The sequence below is a fragment of the Canis lupus genome, chromosome X (assembly GCF_011100685.1).
Source record: "Canis lupus familiaris isolate Mischka breed German Shepherd chromosome X, alternate assembly UU_Cfam_GSD_1.0, whole genome shotgun sequence".
NCBI lineage: Eukaryota > Metazoa > Chordata > Mammalia > Carnivora > Canidae > Canis > Canis lupus.
Genome location: NC_049260.1, coordinates 105,379,173 through 105,396,833, shown reverse-complemented (window position 1 = coordinate 105,396,833; position 17,661 = coordinate 105,379,173). Strand labels below are relative to the sequence as shown.

Sequence of the window (17,661 nt, the reverse complement as noted above, 5' to 3'; positions counted from 1 at the left end):
GACAAAACATTAACCACAGACTAAACATTAACATATATTAGCATTTTTATTATACCTGTAGAATTGTTAAATGGGCATGGTTACTACTATTAAAAAGTTTATGTTGTATATCACATAATTTCAATGTATGTTTTGTTTTAAAACTTTAAGATTTAATTAAATGAAATTGAACAACAGCATAATAGACAATTCAACAGAATGAACTGAAGTTCATTATTTTATTTCAGCTGGAAACCTACGGAATTCCCATCCCACCCCATCCCCAAGCCCCAGGGTATCCTAAAACAAATGCCACAGGTAATACTCCTCCAGAGTGGGGATCCCTGGGTGGCGCAGCGGCTTAGCGCCTGCCTTTGGCCCAGGGTGCAATCCTGGAGATGCGGGATTGAATCCCACGTCGGGCTCCCGGTGCATGGAGCCTGCTTCTCCCTCTGCCTGTATCTCTGCCTCTCTCTCACTGTGTGCCTATCATAAGTAAATAAATAAAAAATAAAAAAAATACTCCTCCAGAGTGGACCATGGGATCAGAGTTGGTATTTAAATTGCATAACCATAGAGGAAGTATTTCTTTTTCTTTCCTTGGAGTTCTGATGAATCCATTGATGACAAAAAACAAAATTTACAGCAATTATTTATCAACGGTTCTCTGAAAAACACTCTTTGGGACCACAATGATCAGCTGGATTTCAGCAGAAAAGTTATTCCATAATTAAACAAAACTGCAGAGATCCCTAGAGAGACTTCAAGTCTTGGAGCTCTTGAGAGAAAAGGAGATGTACTGATTGGCCTCTGTCCCCAGTTTCTCATCTCTTAGGCTATTAGAGCTAAAGGCTTAAACCTGTTGCATTTTTGTAGACATAGGATCAACGTGGAATCTCCATTTGGAGGAAGCTATAAAGAGCATACTCGGGCCAGACATCAGACTAGACTGGGGTTAAATTGTAGGAATTACCGATCTTTAGCCAGCCCAAGAATCTGACTTCCTTCAGCAGGCAGTCAGGGTCCATGCATATCCTGCAGACAGCAAGCTGCAGGCTGAACACACTTGGGAACCACCTGTCCCGCAGAACTGGACGTCCAGTGTGATTACTAATCGACTCCTATCTGGCAGCCCAAAGAGTTTAAGTCACTCCATTAGGAATGCTGCCTGAAACTTAGGTTAAAATTGGACGTCAGTTTTTCAAGTTATCTTTCATGACTAGCCCATCTTTCAAGTATGTTTTTTAATTCCTCATAATCATTCATCTTCTCCAGTTATGGATAGGATGTCCACAGGACTACAGAGCAGGGTCACACTCAGTACTGGGAAGCCCCAGAGCCTATCATCTTGACAGAAATCTATGGCATAGGGGAAAAAGAATTAAAAACTCAGGGCACATGGCTGGCTCAGTTGGTGGAGCATGATCCTCTTGATCTCAGAGTTGTAAGTTAGAGCCCTACGTTGTGTATAGAGATTACTTAAAAATAAAATCTCTAAAAAATAGACTTAGGGGGATGCCTAGGTGGCTCAGTGGTTGAGCGTCTGCCTTCAGCTCAGGGCATGATCCCAGAGTCCCAGGATCTAGTCCCACATCCGGCTTCCTGCAAGGAGCCTGCTTCTCCCTCTGCCTACATCTCGGCCTCTCTCACTGTGTCTCTCCTGAATAAATATATAAAATCTTAAAAAAAAAAAACCCATACAACTTAGGTTTTGGAATTGGGCAGATCTGGGTTCAAGTCCTGACTCTGCCATCTACTACCATTGTGACTTTGCTTCAGTTCCTTAACCATTGTGAGCCTCAGTTTCCTTATCTCTAAAATGAGGTCAACAGCACCAGGTCTGTATGCCTCGGAGGGTTGTTGTAGAACTCACTATCGAGAACGGAGAATGGTTGTAGAATTATTGCTAAGACACGAGACTGGAGTGAGGTATTAGGTTACAAATGTGAAATACTGGTATTATGGAGAAACTTACAATATAGACTTTCTCTGCTCACTCAGAGGGGGAGATCAAGTCTGAGGTTTTTGTTACCTGGGGTTTTCCAGAACCAACAGTAAATGGGGCCTGAGAATCAGTATAGTTATATTTTAACCAATGGGGTATCTGCATATCTTGACATGTCAGTTATGGGATGCCTGTGTGAATTGCATCAAACCAAAGCTTTTCATGGTTTCAAAATCTTTGGTAATATATTCTACTTGAAAAGTCATTTTCTGGGGCACCTGAGTGGCTCAGTTGGGTGAAAGTCCAGCTCTTGATTTTATCTCAGGTCATGATACTGGGGTTCATGGGAAAGAACTCCATGTTGGGCTCTGTGCTCAGGGGGGGAATCTGCTTGTCCCTCTGCCTCTGCTTCTTCTTTCTCACTCTCTCTCTCTCTCTCAAATAAATATTTTTTTAGGGCAGCCCCAGTGGCTTAGCGGTTTAGCACTGCCTTCAGCCCAGGGCGTGATCCTAGAGACCCAGGATCGAGTCCCACATGAGGCTCCCTGCATGGAGTCTGCTTCTCCCTCTGCCTGCCTCTCTCTCTCTCTCTCTCTCTCTCTCTCTCTCTCTGTCTCAAATAAAAAAATCTTTAAAAATATATTTTAAAAAAAGAAAAGTCATTTTCACTTTTTTCAGAGGAGGTTAGAGTCAAATATGACACTTTGCATATCGTATCTTGACCAGATCTCTTGAGACCCAGTCAGCTGAGCTCTTCACCATACCTTGCTGGGCCCTAGTGGTATATTCTCCTCATGCATGTACTAGGCCAGTGTTCTGGACCCTGCTTAGGAAAGAATGGTCTTAGGTTACTAAGATGACCTAGATATGGTCAGAAGCCCTTCTTTTTTTCTTTTTTAAAAAAAGATTTATTTATTTATTTGACGGAGAGAGAGTGAGTGTGGTAGGGAGAGGCAGAGGGAGAGGGAGAGAGAATCCCAAACAGACTCCACTGCTGAGTGCAATGTAGGGCTCGATCCCACAACCCCAAGATGGTGACCTGAACTGAAACCAAGAGTCAGGTACCCAACTGAATATGCCACCCAGGCGGCCCACGGCCCTGCCTTCTTATGTTTCAAGTTTTGTAACACTTCAGAACACCATTGCTTTCCCTGCCACAGCTTCTGGCACATGAATAAAGGCACCATTAGGAATCACAGTTCATGGAAAATGAAGGGGTTTTCTATTCCAGGTCTATTGATAGAGACACTCACCTATCTAATAAATCCACTTCCACTAACTAAATTTCAAGATAGCGGCATCCTTGACCAGGTACATTAGTCAGTGAAAGGAAATTGGATTGCACTTCTTATTTAAGAGCCTAAAACTCCTGGGCAGGATATGGAGTCCTAAAATGCCTCTTGACACAAATACAGCCATAGAGTGAGACCCAGGTTTCCAAGGCATCGCCTGATGTTGCCCAAGTGTGACACTGAAAGGACCTCTTTCATGTGAATGCTGCATTTCGTAAATTATATTTTCTTTTTGTGGCCACCTCTCAAAATGAGCTTATAATATTCACCTACAGCTCACGCAGGGTGGAGATGAAAGATGTGGAGAGAAGAGCCCAAAGGGGGAGGGGTCTACATTTGACAAATGCTTTGTATATGAGAAGAATTTGCTTCATGGTAGATTTGTGGAAGAAAATACAGCCTGTCTGATAAGATGTGGCAGATTTCAGATGGGGGAGGGGGTTGGGGCGTTGGCAGGACACCATTGTTTGCCCCTTACCCCACACGGAGCCTTGGGAAGTCTGCCCAATAATGCCACATTGGGTGGCTTGGGAAGAAAGGTCACACTGGCTACATTCTCATTTGTTCTTAACCTTCCTACTTTTGCCTCGGCTGCACCCCATTTCCAGTAGGGTGGGAAAGGGGTTGGAAACTTTCAAGTCTTGCTGTGGCCCAATTAGCATTCACGGATACAAAGGGCAGACTTTCAATGGGGAGGCAGCTTTCAGAGCTGTGGCTTGTGAGTAGACACGCTACTATGAAAGATGTGTGAAAGATTTTGGGGATCCCTGGGTGGCGCATGGGATCCCTGGGTGGCGCAGCGGTTTGGCGCCTGCCTTTGGCCCAGGCCGCGATCCTGGAGACCCGGGATCGAATCCCACATTGGGCTCCCGGTGCATGGAGCCTGCTTCTCCCTCTGCCTATGTCTCTGCCTCTCTCTCTCTCTCTGTGACTATCATAAATAAATTAAAAAATTAAAAAAAAAAGATTTTGATTCTGGTGCTGGACCTGGAACAGGTGCTAGTCAAGAGAGTGTGTTCCATGCTCCTGAATTTGCAAAGAATTCTTTGATCCTGGTGAAATAGATTCTCACACTGATGTATGTTCAGGAAGTAATAGGTATTTGTGGAGTGAGGATCATGGCTTTGTTCCCCAAACATTCACCAGCTGTGTGACCAAATAAACATGTATATGTCTATGAACATAATTTTAGGATGTGTGGTCTGTCCTTAATTATTCTTATCTGCCTTGTAAACTTTAAGGGATTGTAACTGAATTCCTCAGTCCAGACAGGCAGCCCCCTCACTAAAGCACCCAACCAGACTTCTACCAATTGGAGTGAACTCAGAGAATACAGATTCTTTTTTTTTTAGATTTATTTATTTATTTATTTATTCATTCATTCATTCATTCATTCATTCATTCATGAGAATATACAGAGAGGAGAGAGAGAGGCAGAGACACAAGCAGAGGGAGAAGCAGGCTCCACGCAGGGAACCCGACGTGGGACTCGATCCTGGGTCTCCAGGATCATGCTCTGGGCTGAAGGCAGCACTAAACCACTGAGCCACCCAGGCTGCCCTAGATTTTATTTATTTATTCATGAGAGACACAGAGAGAGAGGCAGAGACATAGGCAGAGGAAGAAGCAGGCTCCCTATGGGGGACTTGTCCCCCGCGATGCAGGACTCGATCCCAGAACTCTGGGATCACACCCTGAGCCAAAGGCAGATGCTCAACAACTGAGATATCCAGGTGCCTCGAATACAGATTCTTCATTTCAAATTAATATCAGCCCAAATCAATAGCATTTCATAAACACATCTGCAAAATTCCATATCATTCATTCCATAGCCAAATAGAGTATTTCAAGGTGTCTGTAACCTTTGTTTCATTCCCATTAAGATATTACTATTGAGAATAGCTGGTCTGAATATCAGACTACAGGTGCTGTCTTTTACCAGTGGAGATAATGCTACTACTTACTTCAGATTTTTTTTTTCTAACTCAAGAATTTATCTATATATGGAAAACTTTCCAAAGCTCTATAAACCAAATGCCATTTTTGCTTTTATAAAGACATAGATAGCTTAGTTTTGTAAATGTTATCAGGGCCATCTTGAGAAATCCAGAAACGGATCACTGCACACAGCCCATGGTCTGTCAGTAGAATGGCATGCCAGACCTCATACTAGGAGTTTCTTTCAATTCATTTCAATTAATTTGCCTTTACTGAGTGCCTAATAGTGTGCAACATTCAGTCTGAATTCCATGGAGGTACAGAAGTAACAAAGATATAACCTCCATTTTCACTAGGTATTTCTAATATTTTTCCTAATGTGTACAATCTATATATTCACCTTGGCTATTTTGAGGACTGGGAATTTCTTTCTTTTTTTTTTAAGTTTCCATTTATTTATTTGACAGAGAGAGAGCACGCACAAGCAGAGGGAGGGGCATAGGGAGAAACAGACTCCCCACTGAGCAGGGAGCTGGATGCAGGGCTCCATCCCAGGACCCCGAGATCACAACCTGAGCCAAAGGCAGACGCTCAACCAACTAAGCCATCCAGGTGCCCCCTGAGGACTGGGAATTTCTTTTTAAAAAAAGAGAGAGGGGACGCCTGGGTGGCTCAGTGGTTGAGCGTCTGCCTTTGGCTCAGGGAATGATCCTGGGATCAGAGATCAAGTCCTGCATTGGGCTCCTTATGGGGAACCTGATTCTCCCTCTGCCTGTGCCTCTGCCTCTCTCTCTCTCTCTCTGTCTCTTGTGAATGAATAAATAAAATCTTTTAAAAAATAAAAATAGAGAGTACAGACAACTGGGAATTAAGCATCATCTTCTAGGGAGGTGATGTTGTAGAAGCTTTGAAGTCAGATGATGAATCCACTGCCTATTTGCCCTAGGCAAGTAACTTAATTTCCCCAAACCTCAGTTTCTTCACCTAAAAAATGGAGATGATAACATTTAGCTTAGTGTCTGGCATAAGGGAGACATGTGAATACATAGTTGAATACATAGTTCTTTATATAGAAGTTCATTTTAGGCTTTTGTCTGAAAGCAAAAAAAAAAAAAAGAAGGAAATCTACAAATAATTGAACCAGATCATTTAGAATTGAGAAAGAAAGCTGATGCCATCTTTTAATCATTGCTCTGTGAGTATATGAGAACTAAGCTTTCAGTGGAGGCATCCAATAAGTGCTTGTGAACGAACAGTACTTCTGAATGGATAGAAAAAGGAAGAAAGGGGGAAAAAAGGAGTAAGGAAAAAGAAAAGATATATTTTTGAATGGAGAGAGAGAGAAAGAGCAAGGGAGGGGAGAAGGTAGACTTTCTCGAGCACCTGTGTTCCGTAGTACTCTCAGTCCTGGCCTTATTCCATGATACGTGATTCATAGCTGACAACAATGGCTATTAATTAGTTACCCTGCCTTTTTCTTCCCCTTGAGCATTTTTAGGAAAGTCAGATGAGCAATTACACCGACATTTTTCAGAATACTCTACTTTGGGTCTTATAACAAAACTCTCTGTGTGGGAGGCTGCTCTTTCTCTTAACAGGCTACTCTCCACATTTCTAACACCCCCTCACTTCCTGCACTGGTCCTTCCTAAACTTTGTAATCCCCATTTGGGAACTTCTTCATAGGTATAAACACCAAGTACCATTGAAAGATATCAATAGCATAAGTCCTGTGTAGAGGGTCCTTGCAAATGGGCACTTCACTATAGAGAAAAAAGCATTTTTCATCTCAGGAAACCTTTGAATAGGCTGTGCTCGGAGTCCCACGGCCACAACCTTCAGCCTTCTCTTCCACAGATGGCTCTTTGCCTTAAAAGCTTATCACCCTTTTTGACTCCAATAATAGCTTCTTTCTGCTCTTTTAAAAAAGAAATTGGGGAAGAAATTGAAGTGCATTTCAGAATTTGTTTCTACTATCATATCTGTGAAAGTATCATATAATTATATTACATTTCTTTTTCAGATTGGCAAGTTATGTGCCCATTCTCAACAACGCCAGTATAGATCTGCTTATTATCCTGAAGATCTGTTTATTGACAAGAAGGTATTAAAAGTTGCTCATGTAGAACATGAAGAAACCTTATCTAGCCGAAGAAGGTAAGCAGGATTTTTTAGTTTTTGTTTTTTTCTCTATTTCACCATACAATTAGCAATTGTATTTTAAGGTCAAAAACCTTTGGAATGAAGCTTCTTAAATACATATTATTTCGTTCTACTGAGTAGAGTTTGATTAATTAAATTCTGCCATTTGTCAATGTTAACAAAAAAGATAGTGTATTATACCTAAGCTATATTTAAATGTAAAGTTACCATGTGTAAATATCCAGCACAGCAACACAGGGTGGAATGAACTTCTCTATTCAAGATATTTATTGATTAAACAAAAAGCTTTCTGCTTATGATCTGGTCTTACAATATTATGGCTTCATTTGTGACTTTCCCATTATTAACAGTGAATCCAGGTCAAGTTCACCAGAGAGAAACTGGCAAGACACACACACGCACACACATGCACATATTGCACATTCTATACACTCTTGTAAGTATATAAAATGAAGGGTTCAGTTTCTGTCTCTTAAGACAGCAGTCAAGGGACTAAATTAAAGTTTGTTTCTAATTCTCTTCATTCTTTCTCTCCTCACCCAGATGCCCTCCCTCTCTGTCCTAACTTCATGGTTACAAATAAGGGGTAGACATTGGATAGGAATCCCAATACAAATCTAGGAGAACTGCCTTCCCAAAAGGACTGCATATGTCACCAGCCCTGCCACTGGCTCAGGAATAGCTAGACATGAGTTCTGCTTCTTGATGACTTTGAAGGAATTGGGAGAGATTGGCCTACAGATGGAAAATTAAGAGATGAAATAAGCAACATCTCAGATGTAGGCAAAATTATTCCATTCATAACTATTTACTACAGGAGGTTTTGAAGTGATAATTCTTAGTCATATATGATCCAGTTTGGAGTAAGAGAAGGCAGTAAGGCTGCTTGAGAGAGAGAGAGTTCTCCAAAGAACCATTTCAGAAAGTCCCATTTTCTTCTCTTCTGTTGACTTCCAACCAAATGAATTTCTAGTTTCCCTGTAACAACAGTTTTAAAGTGTGATTCAAGGACCCAGAAAGTCCCAGAGACCCTTTCAGGGAGTCTGTTACATGCTCCTTTTGCTAACTACATATCCACGTGAACCTGGGTTTTATTCATATACTTCAACCAAAACACACATTGCAATAGATTGAATGCAGAAGCCAATGGGAGAATTTAGCCATCTCCTATTAAGCCAGGCTAAAGATATTTTGTAAAAATGTAAAAACAATATCACTCTCTCACTATTTTTTTCATAAAAGTATTATTTATGTTATCATATAATCACTTATTATTAATTTAAAATTAAAAAATTTCCCTGATTTTTAATTTCTAAGGCAATAATTATCAAAAGATACATATTGTACAAACAAAAGCTCTTTGGAGCCCTCAATACAGGGGTTGTATTAGTTATCCACTGCTACATGACAAATTACCTCAAAACACAGTGATTTAGAACAACCAACATTTATTATTTTACAGTTTCTGTCAGGAATTTAGGAACAGGTTAGCTGGGTGGTTGTCAGTCTCTAAGGAAATTTCAGTCAGTTTCTGGGGCTGGAGCCATATGAAGTGTTGACTGGGCTAGAGGATCTACTTCTGAGGTGGTTCACTTAGCAAGTTCGCACTAGTTGTGGAAAGGAGGCCTCATTTTCTCACTACATGGACCTCATGAGTGTCCCCACAACATGGCTGCTGGCTTCCCTAGAATACATGAAGGTGAGAGCTGTGATATCTATTCTGGCCTAGTCTGGGAAGTGATGTACTGTCAATTCTGATATCAATTTTTTAGAAGTGAGTTACCAATTCTAGTCCACACTCAAGGGGAGGGAAATTAAATTCCACCTCTTGAAGGAAGGAATATCAAAGAATTTGTGGACATATTTACAAACTGCCACAGGGGTCCTGGCACCAAAGAATTTGAGAACCATTTTTCTATAGTATAAGGGATCTTTGGGAAGTTTTTGTCATTTTTTTTTTTTAATAATAAATTTATTTTTTATTGGTGTTCAATTTGCCAACATACAGAACAACACCCAGTGCTCATCTTGTCAAATGCCTCCTTTAGTGCCCGCCACCCAGTCACCCGCACCCCCCCTCCCCTTCCACCACCCCTAGTTCGTTTCCTAGAGTTAGGAGTCTTTATGTTCTGTCTCCCTTTCTGATATTTGCTACCCATTTCTTCTCCCTTCCCCTCTATTCCCTTTCACTATTATTTATATTCCCCAAATGAATAAGAACATATGTTTGTCCTTCTCCGATTGACTCATTTCACTCAGCATAATATCCTCCAGTTCCATCCACGTCGAAGCAAATGGTGGGTATTTGTCATTTCTAATGGCTGAGTAATATTCCATTGTATACATAAACCACATCTTCTTTATCCACTCATCTTTCGATGGACACCAAGGCTCCTTCCACAGTTTGGCTATTGTGGACATTGCTGCTAGAAACATCGGGGTGCAGGTGTCCCGGCGTTTCATTGCATCTGTATCTTTGGGGTAAATCCCCAACAGTACAATTGCTGGGTCATAGGGCAGGTCTATTTTTAACTCTTTGAGGAACCTCCACACAGTTTTCCAGAGTGGCTGCACCAGTTCACATTCCCACCAACAGTGTAAGAGGGTTCCCTTTTCTCCACGTCCTCTCCAACATTTGTGGTTTCCTGCCTTTTGTCATTCTGGGAAGACAAAGTTTGGTTATTTCTTCAGACTTTCTTTAACCCCTGACTTTTTTTTTTGTCTGTTGTTCTCCATTGCTTTTATGCTTTGCCCAAAACCACCTGAGAAATTAACCTCAGTCATTGACCTTTAACTAGGAGAAGCTCCTTGCAAATAGGACTGCAGTGAACAATATATATTTATATTGTATTATTATAATATAACCTAGTATGTTAATAATAAAGAATATATTATGCAATTAATATCTAATAAATCAATATTCATTTGTAATTATTGTACCTATAATTATATATAATTCATAATTATATTATTTATAAATAACATTAAAAATATAAGTATACTACATAATTATTAGCTTAAATTAATAAGAGGAGTACCCAGCTGGATCAGTCAGTGGAGCATGCAACTCTTGATCTTGGAATTGTGAGTTCGAGCCCCACCTTGGGTGCAGAGATTACTTAAAAATAAAATCTTAAGTAAAACTTTAAAATAAAATTAATAAATGGAATTTTTAAATTATAAATTACATTTCTATATTATAAATGTAATATATTTATATAACATTATACAACAATATGTATTTTTTATATATTGCTTTGTTCAACTCAGCAGAAATTTAGGAAATACCTATTGTGTGCCAGAATGCGTCCTGGGCATCAAAAATCAAGACACAGTCTCAACTCTCCAAAGCAGTCTAATGTGGAAATAGTCTTAAATGCAACATAATTCCAAAACTGTTTTATAAGTGCAAAAGAGTATCCAGAGTCTGTCCCTAGAGGAGGCCTACAGGAACAGAGAGCCTCTGCCCAGGGAGCAGGCCTTCAGGGAGGAAGTAATATATGAATCTGTAACAGAATCACATGCAGAGTTCATTCAAACTAAACACACCAACCCAGTCCCATTTGAGGCTACCCTGCCAACCTAGACACATTTATGAGTAAGTAAGTAGTAAGTAAGTAAGTAGGAGGTCCTACTTTATTAAGGTCCTGCTGCCACAGCCTCTGTCTTGGGCTCTGTGGGACCCATTTCCTATCGCCTTACCAGGGAGGACTCTATGGTGTTGATTCCTGTGGGGGAAAAATTGATGAATGGCTGGGCACCCAGATTTGGCCCTTTGTGTAGATCAATTTTTGAACTCGTTGCTAAGCCTAAAATAAAAGATAGTAAGAAAACTACATAGCCTGTAGGCTCGAGTAAGTGGCGGTGAGGCACAGCTCCTTTGGGTGTTGGGAACATGAGCTCACCCCGTGATGCCTCTCATCTCTTTTGCAAACTGAAGCATTAGAGTCAGAGTTGGAGCCATTCTTCCTGAATTCTCTTGCAGGATAAGAAAGCAAAACAACAGGAGAGTATCTGATTTCATTTAACTCCCTCCAATAGGCATTGTAAACCCTCTTAGGGAGAGTGGAAACTTGGGGATTAAGATGATCTCTTGCTCAATGCCCTGGCCCCTGCAATTTTATGTTATCAGGAGGGCTTGTTTTGGCACAGAGTTAGTACCTCTATAAATTTCTCGGTATGTTGTGCACAGCATTTCACACTGTCCAGAAAAATATATGTGCCTCCAGCACCTCTCACACCCATGCCCAAGCTTCATGCTCTTCGGTTAAAAATATGATAATTGGAAAGGAACCCTATTGTAGTGTTCAGTCTGTGGAGATTGTGAGCAAGCTGTCTGAATCTGATTATGAGTTGAAAAGCCCTTTCCCTTATTAAAATAACAACACAGAGAAATGCAGGATTCCTTTGGTAGCATTCAGAAGTCATCTGTTTGTTTTGTCTGCCCCCAACTGGGTAGTTTGCAACACACAACTAATCTTAGAAATAGCTTAGTTCAATTTAAAGGCAATTTAATACTCAACTGGTGGCCTGTGTATGGGATTCGGTGTTCTGTTAAGGTAGAAATATTGAACATATCTGTCATCAGATTTGAAACAGGGTGGGGCAAGATGCACAAGTAACAATCAGAATAGAAGCCATGCGATTTCTATAGTCCTTGCCAGCTCTAATATCTTCAACACTTCTCAAATGTCAGCCTCTACCTCCTTTGCCCTCTTCAATGTCTCGTTCACCACTTTCCATATGATGCTGTTTACTGTGTCATTCACGCACCCCCATAAAGTTTGGTGAAACACTTGAGCAATAGTTGTCCTTTTTCTAAGCCCCAAATCTCAGTTGAATCATCTATTCTGCCTCTCTTCTCTGTCCTGAGCTGCTGGCCCATCCGCTATTGTGCGAGAAAGTCACATAGTCCCTCCACCCCTGTGAAATTGCATCTGTGTATTCCACCCTCCCCTTCCTGCACTGCCCCTCCTCTCCTCCTCCCTGACTTGGTCTGAAGGGGCAATGGATTAGGTGACACTAGTAAATGACCTAGAAAGAAAAGAACAAAAGCTGATCTCAGCAACTTGGTCCAAAATCAATGCTTACTCCCACTCCCTCTCAGACTGTGGCTCTGGTTTGGCCAAGCAGCTTTGTAAGCTTAGTGGTGCCTTCCACCCTCTGAACAAAACAACAAAGTATGCCCTGAGTGAATCAACGAGTTTCGGGTCTGGTACAAGTCATTCTGCCCTAAATAGGACTCTACTTCTTTCAACATTTGTCAACACCATCTATATGCTGAGCATTGTGTACGGATTAAACTCTGATGAATAGGAGGAGCTGCTGGCCTAGTTAGGGGGAGGCACACACAAATAAACAATTTTCATACACCAGGTGCAAAAGTGTCATAGCAGAGCTGCATCCAAAAGGTTGGCAGCACCATAGCTGGGGAAGTTAGCAGCTCTCCTGCAAAAGTCAAAAAAGGCTTCTGGGAGAAGTTAACTCTTGAGCCAGGCCTTGGTGGAAGACTAGAAATTCAAAAGATGGAGGAGGGAAAGAAGGGTGTTCCAGGCAAAGGGAACATCATGAGAAAAAAGTATGGGCTCATCTTTAGAACGGGTAGAAAATTACAATTTGGGGTCAGACTGTGAAAGTTTCTCTGCCGCAGAATGAAACATGATCCTATGTCATTCCAATGATAATTATTTTCGCTTATTTGCTTTTCTGGGTTTTCATTTTTTTTAAAATAATGAGCTCCTATTACTTTATATTAAGAACAAAAAAGAACCTTAATGATAAAGGAGAAAAGTTCAGGATCTGCAGTTGGGGATGAAAGGCTGTTTTTACTTGTAGTGGCTCCCAATTAGTGCTGCTTTGATGCCTACCCAAGCAAATCCCTGCAAGAAAACTGAAGGAGTCCCCTCCCCCACGACCCAAGAAGGGGGCGCTCCTCTTGCGGACATGGGAGCCCGCCAGGGGAGATCATGTGCACCCAGCTGCAATATTTCAAAATGGCTCGTGCATGCAAAGGGGCCCTGTCTTTAGTTCCACACTTAACACATTGAATAGCATGCTCTATGCAGAGGCTTCCCCCCCTCCAGCAGACCGCTGTAAGCAAGTGTTGGGTTTGACCTAAGTGAGAGCCCTAGGCTCTACTATTTATATGTCAAGTGGTATGTTTGGCATGCACGTAGTAGAAGAAAGTGGAGTTGGAATCAAAGAACCTTTCCTTTAATCAAATTGTTTTTCCCATCCCGGGCAACTAATTGTCCAAACATTCTATCCCTCCGCCCCTCCCCCCCCCCCCCCCCCCCCCCCCCCCCCCCCCCCCCCCCCGACCATTCAGTTGAGCAGACTGCCTTAGTTCATGGGTGGAGGTTCTTTTGTTGTCTGTTATGGGCTACTGGTACAAAGAAAAGAAATCTGGACTGAGTCATACATGGGTAATTAATATGTCACCTAATTTTGTTTCAGGTACCCTTCTTTCAAGAGAGAAATGGAAATATTCCACTCACCTCCTTTTAAAATTATATAAGCAGAGGGATAGAAGGCTTTATTTAAAGCAAGATAAAAGCAAAAGACCATTCCTTCCAGGGTCAGAAGGGGTTTAGGAGTGAGTGACAAAGAAGAGGGGAACTGAGAGGGGGCCCCGTAAACTCGGGAGGAGGTAAACTGCTCCTGTCACACTCTGCTGCTCCTCAGGGAAGCAGTGTCAGAGGACATTATCACCTGTTGTTGCTCTTTTGAAAAGCTCATTAACTCTCCAACAGCTTCGAAAGGCTTTCTTCTAGCCTGCAAAATAGTGTGTCTGGATTTATTTTCAAAAATCCAAGTTTCTCTTGGAACCCAAGGGCTCTTTTCCTGGGGGAGGTAGAAGGTTTGGCATGAAGGCATGGCCCACCCTGTAGCAGCAGCCCTGCACCACTCCACACTGGAGGACTCATAGGTCTTGGCCAGTTTGCCGCATGTGCTGGACCCCTGCTCTCTGTCCTCCCGGGAGGAGGGGACTGCCTCACCCCCAGAGGCCCAGAGAGTTATTTGAGAACCTGCATTTGTTTCATTATTCTCAAGTTCTTTTCTAATCAAATGCACCATGGATTCCAATGGGAATAATACACTATCAAAACCAAAAAGAACTCTGTGTATCTGCGTTTCAAGAAGAATGGCTTTTAGAGAAATAAACATAAAAGGTTATGAGAGAGACGAGTCTAGAAGGAAGTATATCCAAATATTAACTGTGATTATCTCTTGCTGGGAGGACTAGAGATAGAGTTTTTTTCCCTTCTACCTTTCCATATTTTCTAAACTCCCCAATAGTGAGTATATATTTCTTTTACAATGAGAAAGAAAACCAACAGACCTTATTTTAAAAGATGAAGGAAGAAATAGATTTTATTTTATTTATTATTATTTTTTTATTTATTTATGATAGCCACAGAGAGAGAGAGAGAGGCGCAGAGACACAGGCAGAGGGAGAAGCAGGCTCCATGCACCGGGAGCCCGACGTGGGATTCGATCCCGGGTCTCCAGGATCGCGCCCTGGGCCAAAGGCAGGCGCCAAACCGCTGCGCCACCCAGGGATCCCCAGAAATAGATTTTAATTATTATTTACAGCTCTTGCAGATTTCTTTTCTCTCTCCTCACCGATGCTTGTAATTCACGTCCAGCCACATCTGGCCCTCTTGATTGTCTCCATCCATTGCTCCAAGGGGCATCCCTCCTCCTAGTAAACAAGCTTCTCTTCCTGAGACCTAGCTCACCTCTTCCCTATGCTTTTTTGGGGTTACATCTCAATACAGCTGGTAGAACAGTTCATCAATTTAAAGGATATAATTCAACTGTTTTTAGTATGCACAGAGTTGTGCAACTGCCACCACAATCAATGTCAGAACATTTTCATCACCTCAAGAAGTCCCATTTCATCACCTCAAGTTAAAGTGCCCTTTAACTATCACCCCTCAACCCTCCTTTCTGCCCCCCTTCAAGCCCTAAGCAACAACTAATCTCTTTACTCTTTATATAGATTTGCCTATTCTGGACATTTCACATAAATGTAATCATATAACATGTGGTCTTCTGTGATTGGCTTCTTTCACTTAGCATAATGTTTTCAAGGTTCACCCATATTGCAACATGTGTGAATACTCTATTCCTATATAAGGCCAAATAATATTCCATTATATGGACTGTGTTTTTGTTTATCCACTCATCAGCTGATGGACTTCTGTCTTAGTCCACCTTCTAGCTTTTGTGAATAGTATTGCTTTGAACATGCATATACAATGCACTTCTTTGAGTACTCATTTATAATTCTATGGGATGTATACCTAGGAGTAGAATTGCTGGGTCATATGGTAACTTCTATACTTTGTGAATATAGTCACCAAATCGAGCAGTTTTCCACAGCAGCTGTACCATTTTGCATTCCCATCCAGCAATGTGAGGGTTCCAATTTCTCCACATCTTCAGCAACACTTGTTGTCTTTTTCATTTTTCAGTCTTTTTTTTATTATAGTCATCCTACTGGGTATGAAGTGGTATCTCACTCCAGTTTTGATTTGCATTTCCCTGATGACTAGCTGATGTTTAACTGGACTTCATCTTGGCCTTCCACATCTGATTCTTACACACAAATCCCTTTGAAGGCCACTACCATCTTACCAGGCAAAGGCCATTCAAACTGCTCTACCAGGGCAGCCCTGGTGGCGCAGCGGTTTAGCGCCGCCTGCAGCCCAGGGCGTGATCCTGGAGACCCTGGATCGAGTCCCATGTCAGGCTCTCTGCATGGAGCCTGCTTCTCTCTGCCTCTCTCTCTCTCTCTCTCTGTGTGTCTCTATGAATAAATAAATAAAATCTTTTTTAAAAAAGCCATTCAAACTGCTCTACCAGTTTAGTCCAGGAGTTTACCCATCCCAGTAGCTAGCTAGTCTTTGAAAAAAAAAAAAAAAGAATACCAGGAAAAATACATGGGGAGAGAACGTAGTTGTGCTTATTAATACACACCTCAAAAGATAAAGGATCTATCCATCTTGTATGTAGAAAATAGTTACCTGGAACTTGACAAGAATCTTAATTATATTGCATACTATCTGGAATATCATATATGTTTCTTTTTTTTAAAGATTTTATTTATTTATTCATGAGAGACAGAGAGAGAGAGAGAGAGAGAGAGAGGCAGAGATACAGGCAGAGGGAGAAGCAGGCTCCATGCAGGGAGCCTGACATGGGACTTGATCCTGGGACTCCAGGATCATGCCCTGGGCCAAAAGCAGCGCCAAACCACTGAGCCACCCGGGCTGCCCTGGAATATCATATATTTCATTAAATACTCATATTCCACTGGCTTATAATAATGGTAATATTGGCAACAATTAATGTTATGAGGGGATTACTTTGTGCCAGGGACTATGCTGAACACTTTACATGCATTGTCTCAATCATCATAGCAACCTGTCATTAGCTTCATTTTATAGTCAAGAAAGCTAGGCCCAGATGAGTATAGAATCTGCCTAAGGTTTCCTCGCCAAGTAAGTGAGGGAAGTACCTAGCATTTGACACTTAGGTGGGTCAGAATCCAAAATCAGTGCTCTTACCTACGACTCCTAATAGGTTTCCAGGGGCTGTTTTGAGAATCCAATCATCATTATAGCATGGCTGCTGAATGAAACTGTGTTCTGAATTCAAAATAATTAATCAAAAAGCATAGTCTCTTCTGGGGTCCATCCTGTATATCCCGTGGCAGGAATGAGTAGTCTATTACATACGATGGCCTTTTGTCCCCAAGTTACCTTGCTCAAGTTTCAAAGAGATTCCCCTGAGTTCTAGAATTTGATGACCCAGACCATGCTCACATTATTTGCATTCGTTGTGGGTTTTGTAGACGTTTATCTTGACCCCACTAAGTAATATCCTTCCATGCAAAAGTAGGAGGTCTTGTGTTTGCAACAGCCCCTTATCCTCTGATCCCCTTGATGTTTAGATGGACCCTCTCTGAATCTTCTCCAACTTGCCAGTGATCTTTATGATTAGCTAAGAAAACTGCAAGGGTTCAGGGGCTGGGAGAAGTTCTGAGTGGGGTTTTTTTTTTTTTTTTTGGCTTTTTTAACTTCTAGGGAAGCCAATTGGAAAGCTTTGCCATGAGTTCAATTTTTCTTGCCATGTGCTGTCCTTAGAGAGAGTTCGGAGGTAGGAGGAGGCTTAAGGGAAACTCTTTCATTAAAGAGCAGGCCGTCGTCTCCCATAGACTAATGGCCATATTCTATTTCCTCATGGAGTGGGGGGAATTACTTAGCCTCAGCCTTTACTCTTTCAGTATCCACTCTTGGGAACTGTATTATTACCTTGTAAAACAGAGCATCTCTCC

General features: G+C 41.6%; 1 protein-coding gene across 1 annotated transcript in view; it reads left to right on the top strand.

The window, feature by feature from the left end:
* Window positions 1-17,661, top strand: part of GPC3 (glypican 3) — a 440,745-nt gene that overhangs the window by 278,285 nt on the left and 144,799 nt on the right. The window contains exon 4 of the mRNA XM_038586609.1: window positions 7,177-7,310. Coding sequence (XP_038442537.1) covers window positions 7,177-7,310 — 134 coding nt within the window. The remainder of the gene's footprint in view (window positions 1-7,176; window positions 7,311-17,661) is intronic.